General features: G+C 47.4%; 1 protein-coding gene across 4 annotated transcripts in view; it reads right to left on the reverse strand.

Annotated features, from left to right (window-relative positions):
- The window catches only part of TFCP2L1 (transcription factor CP2 like 1), a 57,645-nt gene extending 31,635 nt beyond the window's left edge, over positions 1–26,010 (reverse strand). For 2 of the 4 annotated variants that reach the window (XM_032353903.1, XM_032353901.1), the window contains exons 1-3: positions 25,826–26,010; positions 25,201–25,230; positions 21,937–22,088 (exon numbers count right to left, since the gene is read on the reverse strand). In XM_032353903.1, the coding sequence (XP_032209794.1) occupies positions 21,937–22,088; positions 25,201–25,230; positions 25,826–25,887 (244 nt within the window). In that variant the 5' untranslated portion in view covers positions 25,888–26,010. The remainder of the gene's footprint in view (positions 1–21,936; positions 22,089–25,200; positions 25,231–25,825) is intronic. The other 2 variants (XM_032353904.1, XM_032353902.1) reach the window with 1 other exon arrangement.
- Positions 26,011–26,856: the final 846 nt, after the last annotated feature.

Raw genomic sequence — 26,856 nt, forward strand, 5'->3', positions numbered from 1 at the left:
ATGGCATGGACAGAAACCTGCTCCCCCAGAAGAGATGTGGCCACTTCACACTGCGCCCAGTCCGGACAGGTGTTCAACAGACCTTCGTTCTCTCTCTCTTCCCTCACAAGCCGTAATTTCTAATATCTTCTAGCTCAGACATCAGCCAACTTCCACCCCCAAGGGCCAGACAGTAACTAGGTTCCGCCTCGTGGGCCACAGGATAATCTGCCACAACTCCTCGACTCTGCCACTGTAACACGGAAGCAGCCATAAACGTGGGAATGAAGGGGTGTGGGCTGTGTTCCAATAAAACTTTACTTATAGACATTGAAATCTGAATTCTTATATAACGTTCACTTTTTCTGCTGACCTCTTCCTCCCAACTTCTTCTGAGGCTTTTGCAGCTTTGCCCCTTGGCTTTCTTGCACAATGCCTAAGTCAGAGCTCCTCGACTGGACTGGAAGCTCTGAAGGAGAGAACAGCTACTCATTTACCTGAACTGGGTGTGTGCACGCACACACACACACACACACCACCACCATCGCACCACCACCACAGCACTGGCACGGGACAGGCTTGTAATTAGTGGTGGCAGAATGTGATACTGAACTCCCTAAAGCAGGTAACAGAGCTAGAACTAGTCAGCCAAAACAAGAAGAGCGTGAAGACATGTCGGCCTCCCTAAATGGTCAAAGAAATGCCAAGTGCCAGTAATGCCAAGCCGGTTTCATATATCAGACTGCCAAAACTGTGACTGCTAGCATCGCCAAACGACAAAATACAGGGCAGCCCACACACGTGCTGGAGGTGGGAGCCTCCTGGACATTTTGACATACCTATCAATACTGAAGATACACACAGTCTATGATAGAAATGCCCCATTAAAAACTTGCTGAATCATACTCACACGTGATAAATGTTCTACACATCTCCTTATTATCTGAGCCTAAGATAACGCATCTCACAATAGATAGAAAAGGACCCTTCCCAGGGCACCTGGGTGGCTCAATGGGTTAAAGCCTCTACCTCTGGCTCAGGTCATGATCCCAGGGTCCTGGGATCGAGCCCCACATCAGGCTCTCTGATCTCCAGGGAGCCTGCTTCCTCCTCTCTCTCTGCCTGCTTCTCTGCCTACTTGTGATCTCTGTCAAATAAATAAATAAAATCTTTAAAAAAAGAAGAAAGAAAGATAGGAAAGGACCCCTCCTTCTTAAATTCTTTTTTTTTTTTTTAAGATTTTATTTATTTATTTGACAGAGACACAATCAGAGAGGGAACACAACCAGGGGGAGTGAGGGAGAGAGAAGCAGTCTCCCCACTAAGCAGGGAACCTGATGTGGGTCTCGAACCCAGGACCCTAGGATCATGCCCTGAGCAAAAGACAGATGCTTAACGACTGAGTCACCCATGCACCCCCTTTCCCTCTTAAATTCTGTACATCTTAAGCATTAACTTTGTGGAAGACGGAATATATGACACGTGAATTTGAAAAACATACAAGACAAAGAGTAGAGAGTGCCTCGTACTGTTCCAGACATGTAACAGATATATCCACAGTCACAGTGATTGGTATTTTTTCTTCGTCTGTCAGGCCAGTACCCAATACCCAACCAGAGAGACGGGCATTTGGGGAAAACAGTCTATCCACCAAGCAGAACACCAAACACGTGCAGGTGAGGGCAGATACAGGGAGGTTCCTTCCAGGAGGGAGACCACCCTGAAAACCCACAGGACAATACGACTGTGCCCATTTTAGAGGTGAGGATACCAAGGTCTAGAGAGGTAATGATGTGCCCCAGGTGACGCCGCAAGTTAATGGCAAAAACTCAGCAGCCTGTGACCTGGCCCAGGACAAGAGACGGGAGGGCAGCTGGGGTCAGGTCAGATGCCCTGGAGTTGAGCTTAGACCCTCCCACGTCCTGGCAAGTTCTCGAACCTCCCTGCATCTTCCCCTCATCTGCGAATGGTTGTGCGATTAAGCGAGAGAGCATGCCTCCGGCCCGGCACACAGCGAGCGCGCTCCACGTGCTCCACGAGCTCCACCAGCACTGGCCACCACCAGCACTTGCTAAGGAGCACGAGACAGGCTCTCAGGCTCTCAGCCCCATCCCTGCACTTCCCACCGTACTCAGCTGTAACACAGATGGGCCCCTCCAGCCCTCAGGACAGCTCCACACACGCAGGGACCCGGCCACCCAAGGCTACCCAAGGTCACACAGTCAGGAGGCAACCCAACTGGGACCCGACCTGGGATGACTCCATCAGGGCCACCAGTCTCTTCCCGGCTGTCTGGGGGAGGAGCGGGAAGGGCCAGCTGCCCAGAGCAGGCCCCACCCTGCCTGCCTCCCCCGGGGCCCTGCCTGCTGGTGCCGTGGTTGAGCAGTGGGGTGCCCTGGCTGAGCAGCTCGGCTGAGCAGCTCTGCCCAGCGAGCGGAACCCTGCGCAGGGCCTCCTGCCCGGATCGCGGTGTTCCCAAGAACAAGAGGCAATTGCCCGGGGCCAGCCAAGATTTAAGGCTTGTTTACTTTCCAACAGTTACTGCTTTGGATAATTAATGCTACATAAAACATGATGGAGGCCATCACTGCCTCAGAGGTGGGAGCGCTGGCCACCACCAACGCTGTAGTCCCGTCAGGTGCAGGGAGCCCAAGTCCGCTTACATGGGGCCCAGCACAGGGCACTTGATCCATCCGCGCCTGGGTGTGCTATTGTGCGCATGTGTCAGCACGGAGCACTCAACACCCGCAGGCTTCCGTGAAAAGGCTTTGCCATCCACATATTCAGGTCTTGATCGTGATGGCCTGTTGCCTGTGTGACCTTGGGCAGGACACTTAACCTCATAGCCACTGCAGTCAGGGACCAGGCACCCTGCCCAGCACACAATGGCTCCCTTCCATACGGACAGTAAGTATGTGTGTGTGTATATACAGAAGAAAAGGTCTCCGTGTCTCAGGAACTCTCCAGAGAAGGGGCCGCTCCCAGGGCTGGAACAGGGAAAATCAAGACGCTCGACGGCATCATACAAGTGCCGAAATCGAGGACAGCCTCAGGAAAAGGACAGAGGCACGTCAAGGCAACACAGAGGCCAATCTGAAGGAGCTCCCAGTGGCCACTGCTGGAACAAACTGGGCAAGAACAGAGAAACAGTGATGCTGAGTTTCAACACAGGGAATAAAGTAAATATTCCCAAGTCCATACTGATGTAATAAATAAGTGAATGCATAAATTAATGGTAAAGAAGAAAAAGCTCCTTCTTATAGGAGCATTCTATATGGTAGGAAAGGGATGCAGAAAAAGGCACATAAACAGAGAATGACCACTAAGCAAATGCTACACTAAAAACTGATGCAAAAAACGACCAATTACTGGGTGCCACAATAGTGGGCACAGGTTTGAGGATAATCAAGACATCAGCATAGTCTCCAATTATTCCCCCCACCCCAAGGTATTTATTGATTACAAAGGGGAAAATACCAACTTTGCAGCGAAGAAACCTGGCAGCCCCCCTTAAGTCATCAAGGTTAGCACCACCAGCCAGGAGACAGATCAGCATCACGAGCCCCTGTAAATGATGCACCAGCTGGGGCACAACGCCAGTTCTGCAGCATCCTTCCCAAAAAGGCAAACCTCAATCTCACTATTTAAAAACATCAGACAAACCAAAATTGAAGGCATTCTAGCAAGTAACTAAGCAGTAAAAGCACCAGTAAGCACTCTTTAAGCATGAAGGTCACAGAAGACAAGGGAAGACTAAGGGATTGTCACTGATTACAGGGGACTAAAGGGACACAAGAAAATGCCACACGAGGGGTGCCCGGGGGGCTTAGTCATTTAAGTGTCCGACTCTTCATTCAGCTCAGGTGGTGATCTCAGGGTCATGAGATCAAGGCAGCAACACTGGGGCTCGTGCTCAGCAGAGCGTCTGCTTCTCTCCCTCTCCCTCATCACCCCCCACTTTCTCTCAAATAAATAAGTATTTTTTTAAATGCCATGTGAGATCCTGACTTGGATCCTGAACAGAAAAGGGACAGCACTCGAGACACTGGTAAAGTGCAAGACCGTATTCCACCAAAGTAAGTACTTGGTTTCAACCACGACCATGTTTGTATATGATATTATTATGAGAAGCTGGGCAAAGGGTACCTAAGAATCCTGGTACTGTTTGACACTTTGTACCTCTTAATCCCCGTTGACACTTTAAGTATAAAATTATTCTCTTCTCCCTCCCCAAAATGCTCTGGATGCCCCAGTTCCCCCGAACTGTGGAGAGCAGACTTACGTGCGACCCAGGGATGGTCTTGCACGTAAGCACTGCTGGCTGATTCTAAACCAGGGGCCTCTGGGCCCTGGGACATTTGCTAAGCAATTTCTAAAAACTGCCTGATACGCTCTCAGTATTGGGCATAGTATCTCTTTTTCCTATTTTGTTTCCTATTTGGTTATTGCTGGTTCACAGGAAATTCATTAATTTGTATGTTGAGCTTGTATCCAGCTACACTGCTGAACTGAATCCTGAATCTATTATAATGAGCAATATTTAAATGCAGACTGTCAACCCAGTTTGAGTTAACTAGTAAATTTGACGGTAAGGTAAATTAAATGGTAACTGCATACAGTTCAATGTAATATAATGGTTCTTGCAGATTAATAAGCAAAAGAACAACAGAAAAATGAGCAATGGATATAAATGGCCAGTTTTTTGCAAAAGAAATGTAAAGGCTTCTAAACATGTAAAAAGCTGTTCAGTCACACCCATAATACTTAGAAATTAAGTAAATGCAAATTAAAATAAGGAGCTTGGGGTGCCTAGTTGGCTCAGCTGGTTAAGCATCCAACTCTTGATCTCAGCTCAGGTCTTCACCTCAGGGTCCCAAGTTCAAACTCTGTGTTGGGCTCCATGCCCATGGAGCCTACCTAAAAAAACGTAAAAATAAAAAATAAACGAGCTTACTTCCTATGTGCACAGTAGAATGGTTTGATCTGTCAAACCCAGAGTCCAGACATGGATGTAGAGAAACAGGCACCCTCCTCCTGCTCAGGTGCTAAGGATACGAACGTAAATTACTAGAACAAAGGACAGTAAAGAGTAGAAATCCCAATCTCTAAGATAAGGTCAGAACTGTGACTCACTCGGGCACCTCCCTCTGAGCCCTGCCCTGCACCACATCCTGGGCTGAGGTGTTCACGTGCCCTTTATTGGCCAAGATTTTGGAGGTAGGAGCCAGACTTCCTGGTCATTCATATTCCGAACCCCTGACACCTGGCCCTGAGCAGCCCCATTTTGTGTCTCAGCCTCTGGTGAGATGAAGGACTTTGCAGTCCTTGTTCATGCAGCCCCAAGACAACCTGGGCCTCTCCTCTCCCCTGACCCACCCAGGCCTTCCTGAAGAGCCTGCATCTAGGACTGAGCTCCAGGAACAAACTATTCCACTTCAGCCTCTGCTTACAGGGTGGAGAAAGGGAGAGGGTGGGAGCAGCCATGCCTACCGAGAGGCCAGCTCTCGGGCCACATCCCAGCCAAGTGAGCATAAGACCTGGCCAGGCCAACAGTTCCTTCCCTGGGAATGCCAAACTAGAGCCAGGGAAATGACAGCACCGACCCCTCTGGGTGGCTAAGCTGAGGATTTATATTCTCAGAAGCTCTTGGTGGTCTTACTGTCTGCCCTCTGGCTATGGAAGCAAGGAAGCTGGGAGGCACAGAGAAATAAGGCAAATCCCCAGAGAACAACAGCCAAAGAGAGTCAGAGAATTCTCATGGTATTCAAGCCTCTGGCTTTAGTCTGCTCCTGTGGCCCAGCTCTAGCCATACCTTGAGGGTCCCTGCTCTGTGTGATGCCGGCTGCACAGCCAACAGTGGCCACCAGAAGAGACCTTATACCATCCAAGAGATGGCCAATAACAAGTGCCGGATGGGGGGAAACCAAACCTACATGCTCCTAGCAACACAACAGGGGGCAACTGCTCTGGAAAATGGGTCTGGCCATTCCTCCAAAAGTTAAGCGGAATCCCTGTAGGACCCAGAAATTCCGCTCCTAGATAGATTCACAAGGGAAATGGAAATACAGATCCACGCAAACACTTGCACGTCAATATTGACAGCAGCCTGTTCATAACAGGCCAAGAGGCAGAAACAACCCAAACACCCACTCACCAAAGAATGGATGATTAATATCAGGTGTGCCCATACCGTGGAGTATTATTCAGCCATGAAAAAGAATGCAGTTCTGAATCAAGCTACAGCATGGACGGCCCTTAAAAACATTATGCTAGGGGTATCAGGCTGGCTCAGGTGCTGCAGTGTGCAACTCTTAATCTCAGGGTCGTTGAGTTTCAGCCCCACACTGGGTCTATGTAGAAATGGCTTAAATATCAAATCCTTAAAAAAAAAAAAAAAAGTTATGCTAAGTGAAGGCAGTCGGTCACAAAAGACCGCCATTTGTACAATGCCATTTATATGAAGTATTCCCAACAGGCAACTTTTTAGAAAGCAGAGAGTGGCTGCCTCTGGCTGGGGGAGGGGAGGAGGGAGATAAGGAAGACCAACTGCTTGCTAATAGGTACAGAGCTTCTTTTAAGAGGGACAAAGTGTTCTTAAATTAGTGGTGGTGGTGGTGTCATATGTGTAGTTGAATATATTTAAAGCCAAGGATTATGTACTTTAAATGGGTGGATTATATGGTATGTGAATTGCATCCCAATAAAACTGTAAAAACAGAGACCAGATTGAAGTAGCACTCTGTGACCTGGGGCAAGTCACACATCCTCTCTGGGCCTCAGTTTACTCACCTGTAACACAGGGGGGAGATTAGGCTAGATCAGCACTTTTCAAACTTTAATGTGTCCTAAATCATCCATTAACTTATTAATATACAGGTTCTAATTCAGTTGTCCTGCAGTAGACCCAAGATTCATTCTTTCTTTTTTTTTTTTTAAGACTTTTATGAGAGAGAGGGCGCACAAGCAGGGGGAGCAGCAGGCAGAAGGAGAAGCATGCTCACCACTGAGCAAGGAGCCTGATGTGAGACTCAATCCCAGGTCCCTGGGATCATGACCTGAGCCCAAGGCAGACACTTAACCAACTGAGCCACCCAGGCGTGCCAAGATTCTTATTTGTAACAGGCTTTTCAGATGATGCTGGTTGCAAGGCAGAGATGAGATCTTTAACCTCTCAACCCTAATTCCTTTAGAAATCAACTCTTTGCCCACCTCTGTGAATTCCGAGAGCATGTGCAGTCCTTCCCATTTAAGACTCAAAGGGTCTTCTAACCAGCCACATGGAAGCTTCTGCGGAATGAACACTGGCTAGAGTGGCAGAAAAGATTAACAACCTCCCAAGTCGGCTTGAGCAGAGAGCACCCAGCTGGGCACAGGTGAGGTTCTCGAGCTATAAGCCAAGAGTCAGGCAGGACCCACATTTGCCTTGCAAGATCCAATCCCCTGTTTCCGGAAAGAAGGAGGTGGAGAATAGCAATGCCCTCAACACAGTGGCAAACAAACCCTTGCACACCTAAACATCAATCTTTGGGGTACTTAGTGAAAAGCCATTCACCATTCCTTAGTGAAAAGCCATTGTCACAGTAGGAACCATGAACTCCAAGAGCCTCTGACGTTGATGGCCCAAGGACCAAATACCACCTTTCAGCTACTCCTGAGAGAAGACAGGATTGCACTTGAAGATAATGTCAAGGGCACACTATACATGCTGACAAGTTGATCCCTCCCTCCAGACCTCAGTTTCCCCCATCAATAAGAGGGGGTTGGATAAGATTCCCCTCAAGGTACCCATGGGTGAAAGCAGAAGGTAGGAAGAAATGCCAGCTGGCCATCTCTGGCCTCCAACCAAGATAACACCAACCCACCCAAGCAATGCATCTCTTTGCTAGAGAGCTTAACAAGAAGAGTATCCCACAGGGACCTGCTGGAGGAACACAGAGCCCTGAGAAATATGAGGTAGGAACACCAGTTTCTAAGTAATACCAGGAACATTTTTTCATCTCCCAGTGACCTCTACAGACTCTAAAACTGTCAAGCCCAGGGTTTGGCAGCTGAGAGTTCTGGGCTCACACCTGGCCCTGTCCTAGCAGGATGAAACATTTCATCTTTACTTGGGCCTCCTTCCTTCTCTTGTGAAATAAAGGGGTTGGAACAACCATAGCAGCTACTTGGGTAGGGGGGGCTCCTTTAAAACCAGACAAATGCAAAACACCTTCATTCAGAGCAGAGAATCTGCACACATTCTTCTAAGTCGTAATTCTAACCATAGTTCAGTGGCCCCCAAAACCTGACTCAGGGGCCATTTTCCAAAGAACAAAGTGGTTCTTCCTACCTGGCCTACCTACCTGCTCTCCTCCCCTCTGAACAGCCATGGGAGGGAACAGCCAAACTTAGCAGTGGCGGGTACTAACATTTATTGAGACCCAGGGATCTGCCTGGCATTTCAATATGATCACCTTCCTACGGTGTACCATACAAACTCTAACCTTTTCCACCTGTGCTTTGGCCAGAGCAAAGTCCGTTAACCCTGGTACCCATCCCTCAGCCTTACTGATGGTCTGTTCCCACCGCCAAACACTTGTTTGCTTTAGGGGTAGGACACTCAGGGCCCTGGCTGGCAGCTGTAGCCCAGAGGCAGACCGCAGTGCCCTCTGGGGCCAGGGAGAGTCCGCCTGTGTCCACAGAAGTGTCACTGCTGCTGGACACGTGGCAGCTGGGCAGTGCTCTGATGAGCTGGTCTGAATTATGGGCACAAGGATCAAGTCTGTTTGGGTCCCCCTGGAAATTCTGATTATGTGCTACTTTGATTTTACACTCAAAAGCCAAGCAAGGTACACTGCAGGAAACAAGCTAGCCCAAAGATTTTCTGCACAAGTGAAAGAATTTGTCAAGTCAGTGAGCAGATGAACTTTATTATGGAAGCCTGTCGGACCCTCCCTGCAGTGGGTGGGACAAGTCTTCCTGCCTGGCAGCACATGCCAAAGATACTAACAGGTGCACATCTTCACTGGGGAACAGGGCAGACCTCCCTGCGAGCAGAAAAGCGAGTCCCCCAGAACTTCATCCCATGGAGTGATGACGGCTCTCCTGGAAGGACAGAGATGGTCACTCACAGAAACATCAATACCCTTCCAGTCCCATGTCCTTAAAGACATCTCCAAAGAACGCTGAACATCGATGGAAAGAATGAATGGTTCTGATGAAACTGGTCAGCTTCAGGAAAGCCAAAAGCATCCTTGCCCACAGAGATGCTAAAGAAGAGAAAAGAGGGCAGCAGAAAGAATAAAGCCTGGGTGGCTCAGTGGGTTCAGCATCTGACTCTTGGTTTTGGCTCAGGCCATGATCTCAGGGTTGAGGGATCCAGCCCCACATGGGGCTTCTTGCTCAGGGAGGGAGTCTGACTGAGATTCTCTCTCCCTCTGCCCCTCCCCTTCCCCTACACCCCAACCCCCATGCACTTGAGAGCTCTTTCTCTCAAATAAAATAAACCTTTAAAAAAAAAAAGGGAGGGGCACCTGGGTGGCTCAATCAGCTAAGCATCTGCCTTCCACTTAGGTCAGGATCCTGGAGTCCTGGGATGGAGCCCTGTGTCTTCCTTCCCCTGCTTCTCCATCTCCCTCTGGCCCTCACCGCCCCCCCCCAACCCCCGCACAGCCTCATGCACTCCCGCACTCTCTCTCTACAAATAAAATCTTTAAAAAAATAAAAACTAAATAAAAGAAAAAAGTGACCACAAACCCACACACACAGAGAACAGAAGAGGGATGATAAAGGGAGCCAGCTACAATCTCTGAGATGATTTCCCCCCGCCCCCTTAGAGAAAAGATTACAGGAATGACAGCAATGCGGCATCCGGCAGAAAGTCAGAAAACAGATACCAAGATGATCAGAGGTCATTTTGAAGAAACTCAACGACGCTATTAACAACGTTTCCCTAAACGGTCTAGAGAGAGAAAACCCCGAGTACTTCATGAGGGACATGATGAAAACCGCGCACCTAGCGTGTGCAGTGCAAAGCATCTGCCTGCAGTGTGGAAATGGGGTGGGGGGAGGCACGACAACACACCACAGGACCTGGCAGAGCTCCAGCTGCCCCAACACCCTCACATGCACTCTGCAGAGAACCACGGGGAGGGGCACGTGCTGCTGAGAACCAGGCCAGCTTCCCTAGGTGCACAAGAAGGGTCAGGCTCCTGTAGGAAGACAGTCAGAGACCTGGAGAAATCCACGGTGGATCAGCTCACATGCGCCAACAGCTCAGCAAATGGGCTGGCGGTTGTGCAGACAGAGAAAGCTCCCTCCTGGAAGAAAATGAATGGTTGAATTCAAGTCCAAGAGGTAGCTTTTTCCAAGCAGCTCCTTGGCAACCGCTCTTCCACAGGCAGCCCAGGGCGGCGCCCAAGGTCACCTATTAAATGGACCTTGCTCTGTCCTCTGGGGCCTCCTCGCTGACCCCAGAGGACAGAGCAAGTGTGCCTTTCATATGCAAATCAACCAGTCAGACAAGACACCACAAGACACCTCACCACACCGCCTCCTCCAAGGGCTTTAGCCTACCCCGTCCCCCCTGAACAACTGCAGGGCCAGGGACCAATGGGACAAGCCCTAGGCCCCAGAGCCATTCCTAGGCCTCTTTGCTCAGCCTCACCCTCTCTCCTTCCCCTGGGCACAATAGAGGCTCTAGTCCAAGTTTCCCCCTCAATCTCTCTACCTCTCAACCCACCCTGGTGCTTCCCTGTGGAGCCCTGCATGGGGAGTGCCCCCTCCTCCGGAGGGCAGGGACAAACACGCTATCTTTCAATGGCAATTGTCTCCTTATCTGTTGGCCTCACAGTGCCTGAAAAACAAGAAAACCTGCATTGTAAATCGATTTGGCCATCCCCCAGCATCGTCCCCCTCCGGAGCTGGTGGGGTCAGCGAGGAAGGTGGGACCCAGGGTGCTGGGCAGAATGGACCCGCAGGGCCATCCTCTGAGCCCCTGCAAGCATGGCATCTGAGCCATCTTCCCACTCTCAATTCGCTCTGACTGAGCCCTAAGTCCTTTAAGTGTGTCCCCAACATGAGGCTGCACTGTTCTTATTTCTGATACGGTGCTTCCAGAATACGGACGGTATTAACATCATTCTTGTTTTGTTTAAAGAATTATTTCAGAGACAGTGCACAGGTGGGGGAGGCTGTGGAGAGGCAGAGGGAACCCAACACAGGGCCCGATCCCAGGACCCTGGGATCCTGACCTGAGCTGAAGGCAGGCACTGAGCTAACTGAAACTACCCAGGTACCCCTAACATAATTCTTGTGAATGTATCATTCCCAGTTCATTGGACGCTCTGGAATCAGACTGTGTAAATGTTACATGTTAATTAATGGTCCATTCAAGTCTGATATAACCAGGGGACCTCTGAAACACCAAAAATCCTTTCTCTATGCTGTGAGCTGAGATAAAGCAATCTGTACAACTAACCTCATATTCAGTTCAATAAATGTTCGTTGGTTGGAAAATCAAACAAACAAACAACAAAAAAAATCCAATCAGCAACCACACTCCTGGCTGGCTCACTTATTAGTATTTTTATTAGTTTAGTCATTCACAGATGAATCATGAAGAACTAATATTTGGGAAAGTATTTGTTCCTTATTTTGTTTTTTGTTGTTGTTTTTTTTTTAACCTGTGTGACCATGCCATTTATAAAATTCTTTGCTGATTAAACATTTCTAAATTTTATGTACCCAAAATAAAGTGACCTTGTGTAGCAAAAACAAAAAATAGCAGCAAGTATTTCATTTAATTCCCAAAACACCCCCCAAAGCGGGTGTTAGGCCTTCCATAGAAAACACGGGCTGACAACAGGTTCAGTGAGCTGGGAAAGCAGCCTACAGAGCCAGAACCAGAACCGGGGCACATCGGAATCGAAAATTCCCGATTTTTTATCTGCCACCGAGTTTCAAAGAAAGGATCAATAATAGTGCCATCCAAACTGATGTTACCAAGAAGGAGACGGACTTTTTTAAATTTAACAACACATGCTAGGTATCTTTGACGGACACAAGGATCTGCCCTGTGCTTTTCCCAGCTGCCTAGTGTTCTACTATAGGAAGGTTCCACATTCAATCAGTTAAGGTGGGACAATGTGATGAAGAGAGGGGGGATTCCCCCTTCATTCCTTACATCCAACATGAAGGCCAAAGTGCCAAACACTTGGGCAAAACATTTTTTTAAAAAAACAGGTGAATAAATTAAAATCCTAAAGTAGAGAAGGCCTTTCCCATCCATATGGGACATGAGAAAACACAAAAAGAAATCAAGGCAAAATCCAATAACCTGATCCCATAAAAATTATTAAAACCTACACTGTATAAAAGAACAAGCAAATGAAAGAAGTAAATGAAAACACAGGGAAAAGTTTTTTGAAAGATTTGTTTATTTGAGGGCCACCTGGGTGGCTCAGTCCGTTAAGCATCTGCCTCTGCTCAGGTCAGGTCATGATCTCAAGGTCCCTGGATGAGCCCAGTGTGAGAATCCCCATGCAGAGCAGAATCTGTTTCTCCTTCTGCCTCTCCTCTCTCTTCCCCTGCTCATGCCCTTTCTCCCTCTCTCCCCCTCTCAAATAAATGAATAAAATCTTAAAAAAAAAGATTTGAGAGTGTTTGTGTGTGCATGCAGGGCGAGGGGAAGAGGGAAGGGGAGAAAGGGAATCTCCAGCGGACTCCCTGCTGAGGGTTGAGCCCTGCAGGGAGGCTAGATCCCAGGACGCCAAGATCATGCCCTCAGCCAAAACCAAGAGTCAGCCAGCCATTCAATGTCCTGAGACATTCAGGTGCCGGGAAAACATTTCTAACACATCATCTCAAATATGAAAAGAGCCTATACAAATAAACAAGGATAAAAATCTCACCTGAAAAATAGATGTATCACATGAAAAGCAAACAGAACAGTAATAACCAAATAACATAAAAATTATTTATATTCAAGGGCACCTGGGTGGCTCAGTCAGTTAAGCCACTGTCTTCAGCTCAGGTCATGATCCCAGAGTCCTGGGATCCAGTCCCGCATCGGGCTCCCTGCTCAGCGGGGAGGCTTCTGTCTCTGCCTCTACGCCTGCCTCTCTGCCTGCTTGTGCTAGCTCTCTCTGACAAACAAAATCTTTAAATTGGGAATAAAAAACAAAATCTTTAAAAAATATATACCTATATATTCAATATCACCAAGGAAATGAAACTACAACAGGAATACCTTGAACTTTCCCCAGCACTTTAAGGTTTTCTCTCTCTTAGAAGGTTTTGGCAAAGGTAAAGACATTTCCTCATTCATTCACACAAGTCACATTCGCTGGGCACTGAGCTAGGAATGGCAGTGAACAAGGTCTCTGCCTTCAAGGACTGCGTATTTCAGGTGTGGAAGAAAGGAGGACTACATGATAAGGCAGGAGGAAATAATTAATTACTTAATACTTACTGTTTGTAAAAGTACTAGTAAGTATACCTTCATTGCAGGGCAATATGGTAGGATCTATCAAAATGTTGTACTGGCAATTACATTTCTAGATACTTATCCTGCAGATATTCTCGCCCTTGCTTAAGCACAATATATGTGGACATGCAAGTTCACTGGAGTGCTGGGTTAATTCTGGAAGAAAAAAAAAATGGAAACAAGCCTAATGTTCCTCAACAGAACAAAGTACAGGACACTCACACAATGGACCATAATGTAACTAGTAAAGATCAACTTTTGCTTTTCAGTTTTGTAAGGAAGAGAGTATGTAAGTTGCTGAAAATACATAGTATGACCCCATTTCTTAGGTCAGGAAACAAAGGTGTTGAAGAGGATTCGAAGAAAGGGGAGCCCTCCTACACTGTTGGTGGGAATGCAAGCTGGTGCAGCCACTCTGGAAAACAGCATGGAGGTTCCTCAAAAAGTTGAAAATAGAGCTACCCTATGACCCAGCAATTGCACTACTGGGTATTTACCCCAAAGATACAAATTTAGTCATCTGAAGGGGCATGTGCACCCAAATGTTTATAGCAGTAATGTCCACAATAGCCAAACTATGTAAAGAACCTAGATGTCCATCAACAGATGAATGGATAAAGATGTGAATCTATATAGATAGATAGATATAAAGATAATGGAATACTATGCAGCCATCAAATATGGAAATCTTGCCATCTGCCAACAACGTGGATGGAACCAGAGGTTATTATGCTGAGTGAAACAAGTCAATCAGAGAGAGACAATTGTTATGTTCTCACTCATATGTGGAATTTAAGAAACAAAACAGGATCATAGCGTACGAGAGGAAAAATCAAACAAGATGAAATCAGGAGAGACAAACCACAAGTGACTTTTTTTTAATTTGTTTTTAAAAGATTTTATTTATTTATTTGACAGACGAGATCACAAGTAGGCAGAGAGGCAGGCAGAGAGAGAGGGGGAAGCAGGCTCCCCGCTGAGTAGAGAGCCCCATGTGGTACTTGATCCCAGGACCGTAGGATCATGACCTGAGCTGAAGGCAGAGGCTCCAACCCACTGAGCCACCCAGGAGCCCCACAAGTGACTCTTAATCATAGGAAACAAACTGAGGGATTGCTGGAGGAGAGGGGGGTAGAGGGGGGATGGGTAACTGGGTGATGGACATTAAAGAGGGCACATGATATAATGAGCACTGGGTATTCTAGAAGACTGATGAATCACTGAACTCTACCTCTGAAACCAGTAATACATTATATGTTAATAAACTGAATTTAAATTTTAAAAAGAAAAACTCCAGAAATAAAAATAAAATTTTTAAAAAATTAAAACAAGTTTAAAAAAAAAAACAAAAGAAAGGGGCATGGACCACCTGGGTGGCTCAGGGGGAAGCACCTGATTCTTGATTTCAGCTGAGGTCATGATCTCGGGGTTGCGAGATTGAGACCTGAGGCAGGGCTCCATGCTGAACATGGAGCCTGCTTGGGTTTCTCCCTCTTCTTCCGCCCCTTCCCTGTGGACACACGCAATCTCACTAAAAAGAAAAAGGTTGGGGGGGGAGCACACACATTTCTATTAAGTACGTATGCCTGTATACAATTAAACATATGTGGGTTAATATAGAACTAAGAAAAATCTGGGAAGTGAGATTATGTAAAACTTTCTAGAGTACAAATTCCTTTGGAATTCAAGAATGTGCCACTTTTTTACTCAGGAAAAGAAGGGGGAAAAGGCATTTAAAAAAATAATAATGTATTTAAGGATCACTAGGCTTACTCGGTTTATATTCCCAAACTTCAGGCTAAAAATTAATCTGGAAAGAAAACGTCAGCTATAGAGAGAGTGTAACAAGTAACCCTTTGCCTCAGCCCTTAAATTCAAAGTCATGGATATAACTGGGGAGAGGAGGCAACCTAACTGGGCTTACTCCCTGCCGGACACTTGTTACTCACTTGATTCTCCAGGCAACACACAAAGGAAACATCCCAATTCCCTACATGAGGAATCTGAGGCTTCTAGAGATTAAGTGACTTCCAGGGAATAGGAGCTGGTATTAGGCAGCGGCCGTCTGTCCTGGCCTGGGAGCAGGGAGACAGGATGTCCCTGCCCTGAGTTCTTATCTCTCTGGCCATTCCCTCAGGTCACTGTGGGTGGAGGGCGTGCGGGGAGGGAGGGGGTAAGGCAACTGATTAAAAGTTTTCTGTTTAAGGAGGCATTTTCTACCCGCTCCAGTCCTTCAGTTATCTTCCTCATCCACCCTCAGAACTGCGTGAGAAGTAGCAGGGAACAGGCACGGCTCCCAGAAATGCCCAGCAGGGGGGAAAAGTATCTCCCCTTCCAGAACTCCATTTGTTATCACATCACACTATTCAACCACTCCCTAGGCTCGCCTAATTGCAAGACAGAGAAGAGAAAAGCAGATTTCACCTCTCTCAGCCTATCTGTAAAATGGGAATAATGCCTTTTGAGAGAATTATTCAAGAGAGAGTATCAGAAAGCGTATATTCTACAGGGCCAAACAAAGGATCACACGAAAAGCTGAGGTCCTTGCACAAAGCTTTACTTGGCTGAGGATCCAAGCAAAGCAATCCCAATGAAACAGCTCCCATCAACAGAGAAAGGTCCACAAAGTTAAAGACAGTATTTTAACAGCCTGTGTAGTAAACGTCTTCTCCCAGTTCTGTCCATTATCTTGTAGAGTGAATGAAGAATAGGGAGGTTCAGAAGGCCTTCCTGGCTTTAATCTGTCCCCGAGCTACCACCTTGCAGTTCCAAAAGGTATTCTTAGTTCTAGAACCAACCCTGTCTTGTTAATCTTTGAAAAGGGTAAAAACAGTAAAAAATTTCAAAGTCCCAATTTGATAACCTTAACTTCCAAAATGTTGATTTCCAAAATATCCTTGTTCACTTCCAAATATGCCATATATATATATAAACAAAACATATATATGCACACACACACACACACATACATACATATATAGGGCATTAAAGTAAACAAGACAAGACAAAAAGGGTCTACTTTATTATTAATAATGGCCAATTTGTGACTTCTTCCTATGTGCTGGACACCATTTTTGGTGTTCTCCAGGCATTAACCCATTTTACTCCATAGCAGCATTTACTCTGTAGAGATCTTATTTCCTCCATCTTACAAACGACAAATGGAAGACACTGAGAGGCTAAGTGACTTGCCTAGGTGGCTGCCCAACAGCTCAGCCTCAGCAAGGCAGCTGGGGCCCTTAACCATCTGGTCTACCACTCCAGCCACACCATTCACACTTTTTGCATTCCCTGAACCTCAGCCATCCTAAACCACTTAGGGTTCTCTGGACAGAGGATGCTTAACTGCACCCCCATTTCCCACCACCCCACCCCACTCTCTGCACGCAGACTGCATTCTTGCTTTCGCTTGTGGCTTTTCTTCTCACTGAACCATCCTCTCCTTCCAAAGGACAGAAGTTTCATTCCATGAATGAATGAAAGTAAGATTTCTGTAAGAATCCATGACTACATTTAAGATCCCAGAATTCTCTGGAAGGAGATACCAAAAGCTTCCTGCGTAAAAAGCCCTTCTTAGGAAGCTATTCCTTATCTCCAGCCAGAATTCCCCACACAGATTGCCTGGGGTTCTCTTTTCTCTCTTCTCCCTGACTCCTCCCCCACCGCAAACTTCCAGCCCTTCCTGCGGGCTCCAGCTTTCAGGAAAGATCTGGCCAATGACAAAAAGGTTGCTCTGGGACGTTGCAGACCTCCATGCAACAGTGGGCCGGCCACCCATTCCTTAGGACTCTATGGGCAAAGAAGAGGGCATACTTTGTTTTACACACGGTTTTCACCGCGTATAAAGTTAACCACTGGGCTTGAGATAACGCACTGGCCTGACTCTGCACTGAGAAGTGAACATCCCATGGTTTCAAGGGTCTTACAGAACACACCCTCATGCTTTCACAGAACTTTTAGAACACCATTACAAGGAAGAAGATATGGCAGGGCCTCATAGAAATAGTATAATAGACATCATAGAGCCAACGCAATAAAAAACCAAATACTATTAACAGCTAACTCTTCAATTTACCAAAAAGGTTTTGATTGATGTGATAAAACTATTGTTTTCAACTGCATCAATGACCATTTGTCGTATGACATAGAAGTACAGGTACCTTAAATAAGATAAGCTGAAAAAGATATTCAGTTCAGCATTATAAGTAATAACAAAAAGGAAGGAGAGGAAAAAAATAAAATGGAAATAAAATAAGTCACGCCTACCGTTTAATTTTCTGAATTATCTATAGAGCACCTACTTCAGTGTCAAAGCACCAAGCTTAATCCTGGGGATACAATGTTTAAAAAAAGACTGACAGGGCTCTGGGCTCATAGAGTTTCCATTCTATTATTATGAGAGACAGACATTAAAATAATTACATTGGGTATTTTCTTCCAAGCAGTTACTGCCACTACGCTCTCCTAAATAACAAAAAGAAATAGCAAAATAATATGCAGACATTTTAAAATGACAGTAAAGCAGTTTTAATAATGACAGAAAAGGGGCAGCTGGATGACTCAGTTGGTTGGGCGACTGCCTTCAGCCCGGGTCATGATCCTCAAGTCGAGGGATCGAGTCCCTCGTGAGCCTGCTTCTCCCACTGACCCTCCCCTTTCCCATGCTCTCCCCCTCTCTCATTCTCTCTCTCAAATAAGTAAGTAAAATCTTTAAAAATAAATAAATAAATAAATAAATAAATAAATAAATAAATAAATAACGGAAAATGAGGCAGCTGGGCTGCTCAGTTGGTTAAGTGGCTGCCTTCAGATCAAGTCCTGATCCCATGATCCCAGGCTCCTGGGATGGAGCCCCAAGGCTGGCTCCCTGTTTCCCCATCTCCTTCTACCCCCTCCCTCTTCCTTTTTCCCCTGCTCATACCTTCTCTCTCTCCCTTCCTCTCTCTCAAATAAATAAAATCTTAAAAAAAAACTTTTAAAAAATCTGAAACCAAAAAAAAAAAGAAAATGTTATTAGAAGACTAGTATTTAATGAAATCAAGAAACAATTTCATGAAGCATATGATCTCACCAATGTAAAAAAAGGTATATAAAGGAGACTGAATGATTATAAAATCCATTTTTAAAGAATGTATGATTGAGATTAGCTAAGAAAAATGATGAAAGGAACTCCTACACTTGAAAAGGGAAACAATTTCCAACTCTCATGAACAGTTCAATGTGAAATGGAGCAAGAACCAATGAGTATCAGGGTTACAGGACAAAATAACTCTACACATTTCTGGACTAATACTTGAGAATACAGCTTTTTTCCATGTTCCAAAGTAGCATTTTAAGCCAGTGAGAAAAGGATAAACTAGGCAATAACTAGTGGATTAACTATTTAGAAAAATAAAGTTAAACCTTTATATCACATCGTAAATTCCAAATGCAACATGACAGGATAAATCTCACTGGTAAAGCTGAAATATTTATATTTTTATACTGTTATGTATATAAATACATATATATTATGTAATAATAATTCAAAGTATCACTAAGTACCTAATTACTAAGTTTCACAAAAACATCCCAAACGCACTTCAATGTTAAAATTTAGAAACCATGAAATGAAATTTAGGAAACTACTAAGCAATTCTACGGTGGGCACATATTCTTAGAATAGAAGAAAAACTATTTTTAAAAGACGGAAAGATTTTAGGGGCACTAGGTGGCTCAGTTGCTCCCTAAGCATCTGCCTTCTGCTCAGGTCATGATCCTAGGGTCCTGGGATCAAGCCCCGCACTAGGCTCCCTGTTCGGCAGGAAGCCTGCTTCTTCCTCTCCCACTCCCCCTTGTGTTCCTGCTTTCACTGTCTGTCAAATAAATAAAATCTTTAAAAAAAAAAAAAAAGATTTTATAAGACATTTCAAACTTTTACACAGAAAAAAGTCATGACATAGATCCTACAGTATGAATACAGTTATCACACAAAAAAATATAGTTAAATGACCAGCAACCAACAAAGAAAAATGTCTGCAACACACAGCAACTAAAAGGTTGATAACTCTTCATATATGGTGTGCTCTTACAATCAACAAGATACAAACATCTCAACAGAAAAATGGGCAAAGAACATGAACATTATTTGACAGAGAAATTTAGAAGATCAAGAAACCTATTTTAGAATATTTGACCACATTGGTTGATACATGCGAGTTTTTGAAAACCACAGCACATGAGCCGGGGCATTCTGCTGAGAAGGCATTTTGGTAAAAATGCGTCCAAAGCCTTCAGTCCAGTAATCCCACTTCGAAGGTAATTTATTATTATTTTTTAAAAAATATTTTACACAAAGACAACAACTCAAAGCTAAGTGTCCTTCCCATGATGCTGGAGAAAGCCACAGAGACCTATACCATGGGATACTGTGCACCCATTAAAAAAATTTAAGTTCTCAAGGCATTTTGAGTGAAATGAGAAAAGCTCACAAATCTAATAAATGAAAAGACAACATACGTCTGGAGCAAGATCAGTTCAAAAAGACGTACATGCAAATAAATGTGGAAATCAGGTTAGCAGTGGTCCTCAGGTGAAATCAGAAGAGATTTCAATTTTTTTCCCTTCTCATCTTCTTTCTTACACATGTCTAAATCAACCATAATGAGCATGTTACTTCAATGATCAGGAAAATGCAACTTAAAAAATATCTAAAGTAAATACACCAAACTGACAAAGGGTGGTTAAGACCATAAGGCAACTCTTTTCCTCTGTTGCAACTTTTCTATACTGAGCAAAGGAGAAACTCTTAAAAGGTTTAGCGTGAGGACTGCCACACATGGTCCAAGGTTGGCTGATTACAGGGAGGAGAGGTGGAAGGCAGGCAGGGAAGGCAGGCCAGGCAGGCAAAGGCCTTGCAGAGGAAACAGGAGGTGGAGGTGGGTGCACACTCAGTGCCCCCCGCAAGCCACGGAGCCCCAGACCACTCACTCACTCCTCAGCACCGCAGGACCGGGCCAGGAACAAGACCTCGGAGCTCAGTGATCTGTGAGCATCAGCCCATCTCTTCAAGGTACCTTTAGGCAAAAAAGCACAGGCCCAGAGAGGTAAGCAAAGCTCCATAACTTGGTACATGTGACCTCCTGTGACCCAGAAAGACAACAGCCGACGCTGCTCCATAGACACGCACAGAGGCACAGAGGCACAGTGGCACAGAGCCACAGAGGCACTCCTCCACAGGGCCCGAGTCAGGGGCCCCCACTGGACGCTGCTCCATAGACACACACAGAGGCACAGAGGCACAGAGGCACAGAGCCACAGGGCCCGAGTCAGGGGCCCCACTGCTAACCAAGTGTGGGCTTGGCCAGTAGCTGTGGCCACAGAGCCACCTGCCCTTCCGCTGGGCCATGCCAACCATGGGAGGGGGCTGATTCATCCCCAGGAGGACGCAGAGCCACCTGCTACCTCAGAGCTGGTTCCCTGCTTAGAAGGCCGCCAGCCCACAGAGGACAAGCCTGATGATCCAGCTGGATTTCCAGCCCCGGCGTGCTCTCTGAAGGAGGGCCTCCATGTCCTACAGAAAGGCGCCAGCTGAACTGCTCCCACGCGGCAACTTCCCTACAACTCAGCACGACCCTACAAAACGGACCACAGTCCCCCTGCCCCTTTGCTCTGTTTAAAAACATGGGGGCAATTAAGCCACTTGATGCCAGACCGTCTACGAGGTGACCTGGGAAGGAAGTGCATAAACACATCCACACGATCACACAGAAACCACAAAAACGCCATCTGTTAGGACACTGATCCGCGTGTCCTGATAAAGGGAATCACCAACTGAACAGCCATTCTCATAGCAGGCACTTGGAACAGCTGCATTCTTTCAAATGTCACAAAATCACGTTTCTCAGTTTACACAAACACCTCGGTACAGAGTAAAAAGAAAGGCAGCTCCAAGTCCTGGTGTGAGGCAGTGCTAGGATGGAGATTCAAAAAGCAAAGCCAGTGCCTCTTGTGTGAGGACACGGTGGGTGGTCCTATATCCACCGCCCCATGGGGCTTCTGCGTGGGTGCACATGGAACTCAGCCCCCAAGGTGTCTGAGGATGGGCCGACCTTCCCACCGCTGCCCGCTGCAGCTCTGGGAGACATAACAGACCTCCTGTACCTAGGGTGCTCCATCCACATCCAGGAAAGGACACCGGTCATGGTCACAGTCAACAGCAATTCTAACAACTGCTGCTGGTCACCGAGCCTCTGCCCCGTGGAGGGCCCATGCAAGAACTATTATCTCCATTACACATGGCTGGCCTGAGGGCCTCTACAGCTGAGACGTCCACTTTTCAGACAAGGACGCAGAGGCTCAGGGAAGTGTCCCCACTGGGACACAGAATCTCTCTGACACGCAGTCTCCTTCCCAGCTAACCCCACCATGATCAGGTAAGGAAGCCCCCCACGCATCATCCAGGTCAACTCCCCACTCCTGCTGGCAGGTGGCCCCAGCACGGCGGCCACTACCTTGGTTGAGATAGGTCAGAGTCTCCTCGTGCAGCTTCACGGCAGGGGACGTGGCCGCGCACAACACGTACTGCAGAGGCGGCAGGCGGGCGTCGTTCTCGGGGGACAGCTGGGGCTCCTCTTGCTTGAAGATGGGCAAAGCGAGCACATCGCTGCAACACACAGGAGGGAGCAGTCAGGGGAAGAGCCCCATGGAGCCCCAGGAGCAGAGCCCCACAGAGCCCAGGCGCAGAGACAGACAGCCAAGTCAGAGAAGCAGGTCCTGACCTGGGGCGTTGAGGGCAACACACCGAAACCCATGGCAGCGTGCTTGTGGAGGAGGGGGGGGCGCAGGGCCGTCCCAGACCTCATGCAACACCAGTGCCCCCAGACCTCATGCAACACCAGTGCCCCCAGAGCCAGGATGCTCCTTTCAAACCACGTCTATCCATCCCGTGAAGATTCTGTTTTTCACTCAAGGGCCCTCCAGAGATTTACTGAATCAAATCAAGGAGGCAAAAATGCAAAGTTATCTGGTATCTACAAATTAAAGAAGTCTCTGTGACAAAGGGCCTGGCAGCAATGGAGTGAACCTGAAATGCCACCGTGGTTTCCATCCACAAGAGACTGCTCATTATGTAGTCCTGCTCTCAGCTTAAAAATCTGAACAGAAGTTTTCATTTTTTTTTAAGTAAACTCTTCTACTCCTTGGCGGCTTCTCAGACCAATTCAATCCTGTCCTTAGGGAACTCTGTAAACTATGAAAATATATTTCGCTCCCCGGGCTGTGACAGCCCACCACCTACAATCTTCAAAAAAAAAAAAAGGTGGGGGTAGAGTTAGCCCATAATCCTAATTTTAATGGTCATATTAGTATCTCCTAAATGCAAAACAAGGTGTAAAGCCCTTGGATTTAATTGTTTTCTTATTCACATGCAAAGTATCAAGATGCTCAGAGATACTTTTCCTCCACCTCTGAATACTCCCCACCATAGCCCAAAAAAAAAAAAAAAAACCTCACACCAACCTAGGAGTTGTTTCTAGATGAACTTTTTTTAAAAGCCCTTGCAAGGTTAGAAGAAATTCCTGGGGCGCCTGGGTGGCTCAGTGGGTTAAAGCCTCTACCTTCAGCTCAGGTCATGATCTCAGGGTCCTGGGATCAAGCCCGCACCTGGCTTTGCTCAGCAGGGAGGCTGCTTCCTCCTCCCTCTCTGCCTACCTCTCTACCTACTTGTGATCTGTCTGTCAAGTAAATAAATTAAAAAAAAAAAAAAAAAAACCTTTAAAAAATAAAAAAAAAAAAATTTAAGTAAATTCCTGAGAACAGGAATGACTTGTGAGCAGAAAAGGCTTTTGTTTAAGACCTCTGTATTACAAGCAGTGTAGAAACAGATGCCCCGAACGTCCTGGTCCCCTTATCTTGATAACCCTCCTCCCTCTCAGTGTCCCCAGTTATGAATCAGATTCACCGACCCCACTGCACTATATAAACAGGAGTCACTGGTACAGTCTGTTCCTCTTACAACACAATTAACCAGTAGTCTCTAAAACACAAACCCAGCACACACCCCAGCAATCCCAAACAATTCTCAGAAGTGCAACTCCGGCTTGGAGCACACCTGGAAACTCTGTGTGGGGGCCTGCCCCTGCCTACCATCCCTGGCCCAAAGGCAGGAGCAGTGCCATCTCGGCTCCCCTCACACTGCCCCTTCCTTTTGCCACACTGGTGCACACTCCCAGCCCAAGTGGTTATCTAGGAACACGGGAGAGGCAGGCAGGCCTACTCACCTGGGGGTTGCATAATTTCATGTTTGCCCAGACCGTGTTAAGTTAATATGCCATGGACTGCTGCCTTTAAATTAAAAAAGAAAGAAAGAAAGGAACAAAGAAAGAAAAAAGGAAAGAGAGAGAAAGAAAAGTAGGGGTGGTAACAACCATCACTTAACAGTAATTTCTTTCAAGCCTGGCATCCTTATTTGCCAAGGAGTAAAAGTCGCAAGAACATCAAACAGAAAAAGGAAGAAAGGAGTGAAGGCCACTATGTGGTTAACGGGAGACAACTTGCAGAGATTTCAGGGTAAGGAGATCACCGAAAATAAAATACATAAACCAAGGAAAAGGACAACAGCTCTCACTCTAGAGTTGGGGGAACCACGGCGTATTAACTGACCCTCACTTTGGCCTTCACTAAGGTCAGCCTCTAAAAGGATGAAAGCCCCAGTTTCCAAGACATGAATTTTTTTTTCTTTTTTTAAATAGCATGGATCAAATGTTTCCTTATCCATGGTCCCTAAATGTGTATGGCTTTCTGGCACCTTTCACCCCAATTGCCACCCACCACCCAAACCCTGAAACAATACCAGAATCCTAAAAAGGTATCTAAGGAATTCCAGAGACCAATTTCCATTTCAGAAGCAGAAGCACCTCCCATACAAGGGGAGAACTATTCCCTAATGGGATGACATTTTAAGTATCCAGGAAGTTTTAAATACACTCACATTCCACTCAAGGTCACCTTCAAAATCATTTTTTAATATATGGCAACATATTTAATGGCCACAACCTAAAATTTAGGCAAAACCACAACCACAAACCTTCACACAGTACAATAAAAACGGACCCCACTGTAGCATTTCATGCAGGTGAACGGACACAATTTTCTGCAGAGACTAACTTCTGCCCCTTGAAGTTCTGACATCCCCCAGGGGTAGCTTCCCTCTGGTTGACATTTCCATGGTCTGCAGGGAAGGCCATCATTCCTTAATTACGACTGAGACTTATGCCACCTCTTATTACTCAGGCCCATGAATAAAAAGGAGAGGACACATCAATTAAATCCAATCATTTCTCTGCTTCTGGAAGGAGGAAGTCTTCAGAGTGGACTAGGGGACATTACTTATCAGAAGCCAGGATTTCCAAATAACGTGTACTGCTAAATCTGAGTGGGAACCTCTCAGGAAGGAAAAAAAGATGGTGGGGGCACTCAGAACGGCTCTCACTTCGGGGCTTTCGCACCAGTGATTCCTTCCACCTCACGATTTACTTTCTGAGTCCATACCAAATGCCCTTTGGGTTAAATTGGGCACATTTCGTAAACTGTGACTAGGATGGAAATAAAGACAGGCTAAAGCTGGTTCAGGCGAGTTCAGTAAATGAAATGACTGCCCATTAGTGCCCAGCCAGCTGCAGAACAAGGAAAAACAATCCTCCAGGAACTGAAGCTAACGGGGCTCCGACTTCCTTAAAGGGGAGACGACAGAACTTTGAAAAACAAGCAGGACTTACTTTTCCCTTTGAAGAGCACTAGTCAAGTCCCTGCAGAAGAAGAAAGATTTCCATCAAGGGCAATAAAGGGGCGGGCCCCAGGCCCATACAAGTATCCAAGACCACCTGGAGGGAGGGGGCACGCTGTCCTTCCGAGCCCCCGCCCGCCGGCCCGCGGAGCTGAAGCGCAAGGTCGGCCCTCGCCACTCGCTCGCCCCCCTCGGCCCGCCCAAGGACACCGGAGAGGGCGTGCGGCTCGGAGAGGGACCGGGGCCGAGAGGGGCAAAGAGCAGGAGCTAGACCTCCCCGCGACGGGCCCTGGACTGATGGCAAAAGTTTCCTCTCCTCCGATGCGAGCCGGGAGAAGAGAGACGGGGGTTGGCGGACCGGACGGGAAGCTGCGAAAAGCAGGTGTGTGCTCCGCGCCCGACAGGGTGGTCAGGAGAGGACGGGTGCCCCCGGGGTCCCTCCCTAGGCGGGTCCCTGGGGGATGTCCCTTCTAGTACCCCAAAGGCTGATAGCCGGGGGGCGGAGGGGGCCGGCGCGGAACGCAGAGAGGGCGCTCGGGACCCGGGACCCTGCGGCTCCCGCCCCGCCCCGGGACGTCCGACCGCGCCCCGTCCAGTCCCGGCTGCGCGGCCCTTACCGCAGGTAGCTGCCCGAGTTGTGCTGGTTGTAGTGCTCGGGCTGCGTGTGCCAGAACAGCATGGTTGCAGCTCCGCGTCCGCCGCGCCCCACGCGTGACAGCGAAACAGCCGCGGGCCCCGCCGGCCTCGCCCAGTCTCCTGGAAGCCGCGCTCGGAAGCCGCGCTCGGAAGCCGCACCGGCCCCGCGCATTTATGGACGGCCTGGGGGCGGGGCCAAGGCCGGCCCCACCCCCTCGGGCCGCGCGGCGGGGCGGGGGCCTCCTGAGGCGGCGCACCTGGCCGACCCGCTCCCGCGCGCCCTTCCCGGGAGCGAGCGTGCCTCTCCGCTGTGGGACGGGAGAGGGCGGCGCGGACTAGGACTGGGGCCCCGCCTCTTCTCTCGCCCCCAAGGGTGGGGCCCAGGTGACCCTCACCGGGGCCGGACGACCTCCCGCGTTTCCGCCGCGAGGCGTCCTTGACTCCGTCCAATTGGGTCCCCACCGTGGCCGCGCGGCTGGGGAGTGGCTGCCCTGCGCTTGAACGTTAGGGACCCCGGATCAGGCACTCTCCGCCCCCTTCCCAGGCTCTCGTTTTCTCATTTCACTTTGCATTCTCTGAAATCGCGGTACTTTTTATTTTTGTTCATTGATTGCCTTTTCCACAAGAATGTAAGCTGCAAGAAGGCAAGGCTTGGACTCCAATTCATCGGAATTTCCCACTGCCTAGGAATATGCTTGGGACATAGTAAGTGCTCCATAAATATTTGTTGAATAAATATGAAAAAAGGAATGCATTCATTGAATAATCAGAGAAGGCTTCCTGAAGGAGGTGACATGGAGCCAAGGCCTTACAGACTTGGAGGAAGCATCTCTCTGAACATCTGGAGGGAAAGTGGGTCCAGTCCCTAGTAATTGCCAAGGCAGAACAGCTTTAGCATGGCTGGGGCTGGTTGACCAAGGGGATAAGGAAGCAAAATGAGAGGTGGACAGGGCACATCACAGAAGGAATGGAGCTAGGATGTCTAAGTGTTTTTTCAGAAGAGAAGTTGAAT

Source organism: Mustela erminea, chromosome 8, assembly GCF_009829155.1.
Source record: "Mustela erminea isolate mMusErm1 chromosome 8, mMusErm1.Pri, whole genome shotgun sequence".
Classification (NCBI taxonomy): Eukaryota; Metazoa; Chordata; class Mammalia; order Carnivora; family Mustelidae; genus Mustela; species Mustela erminea.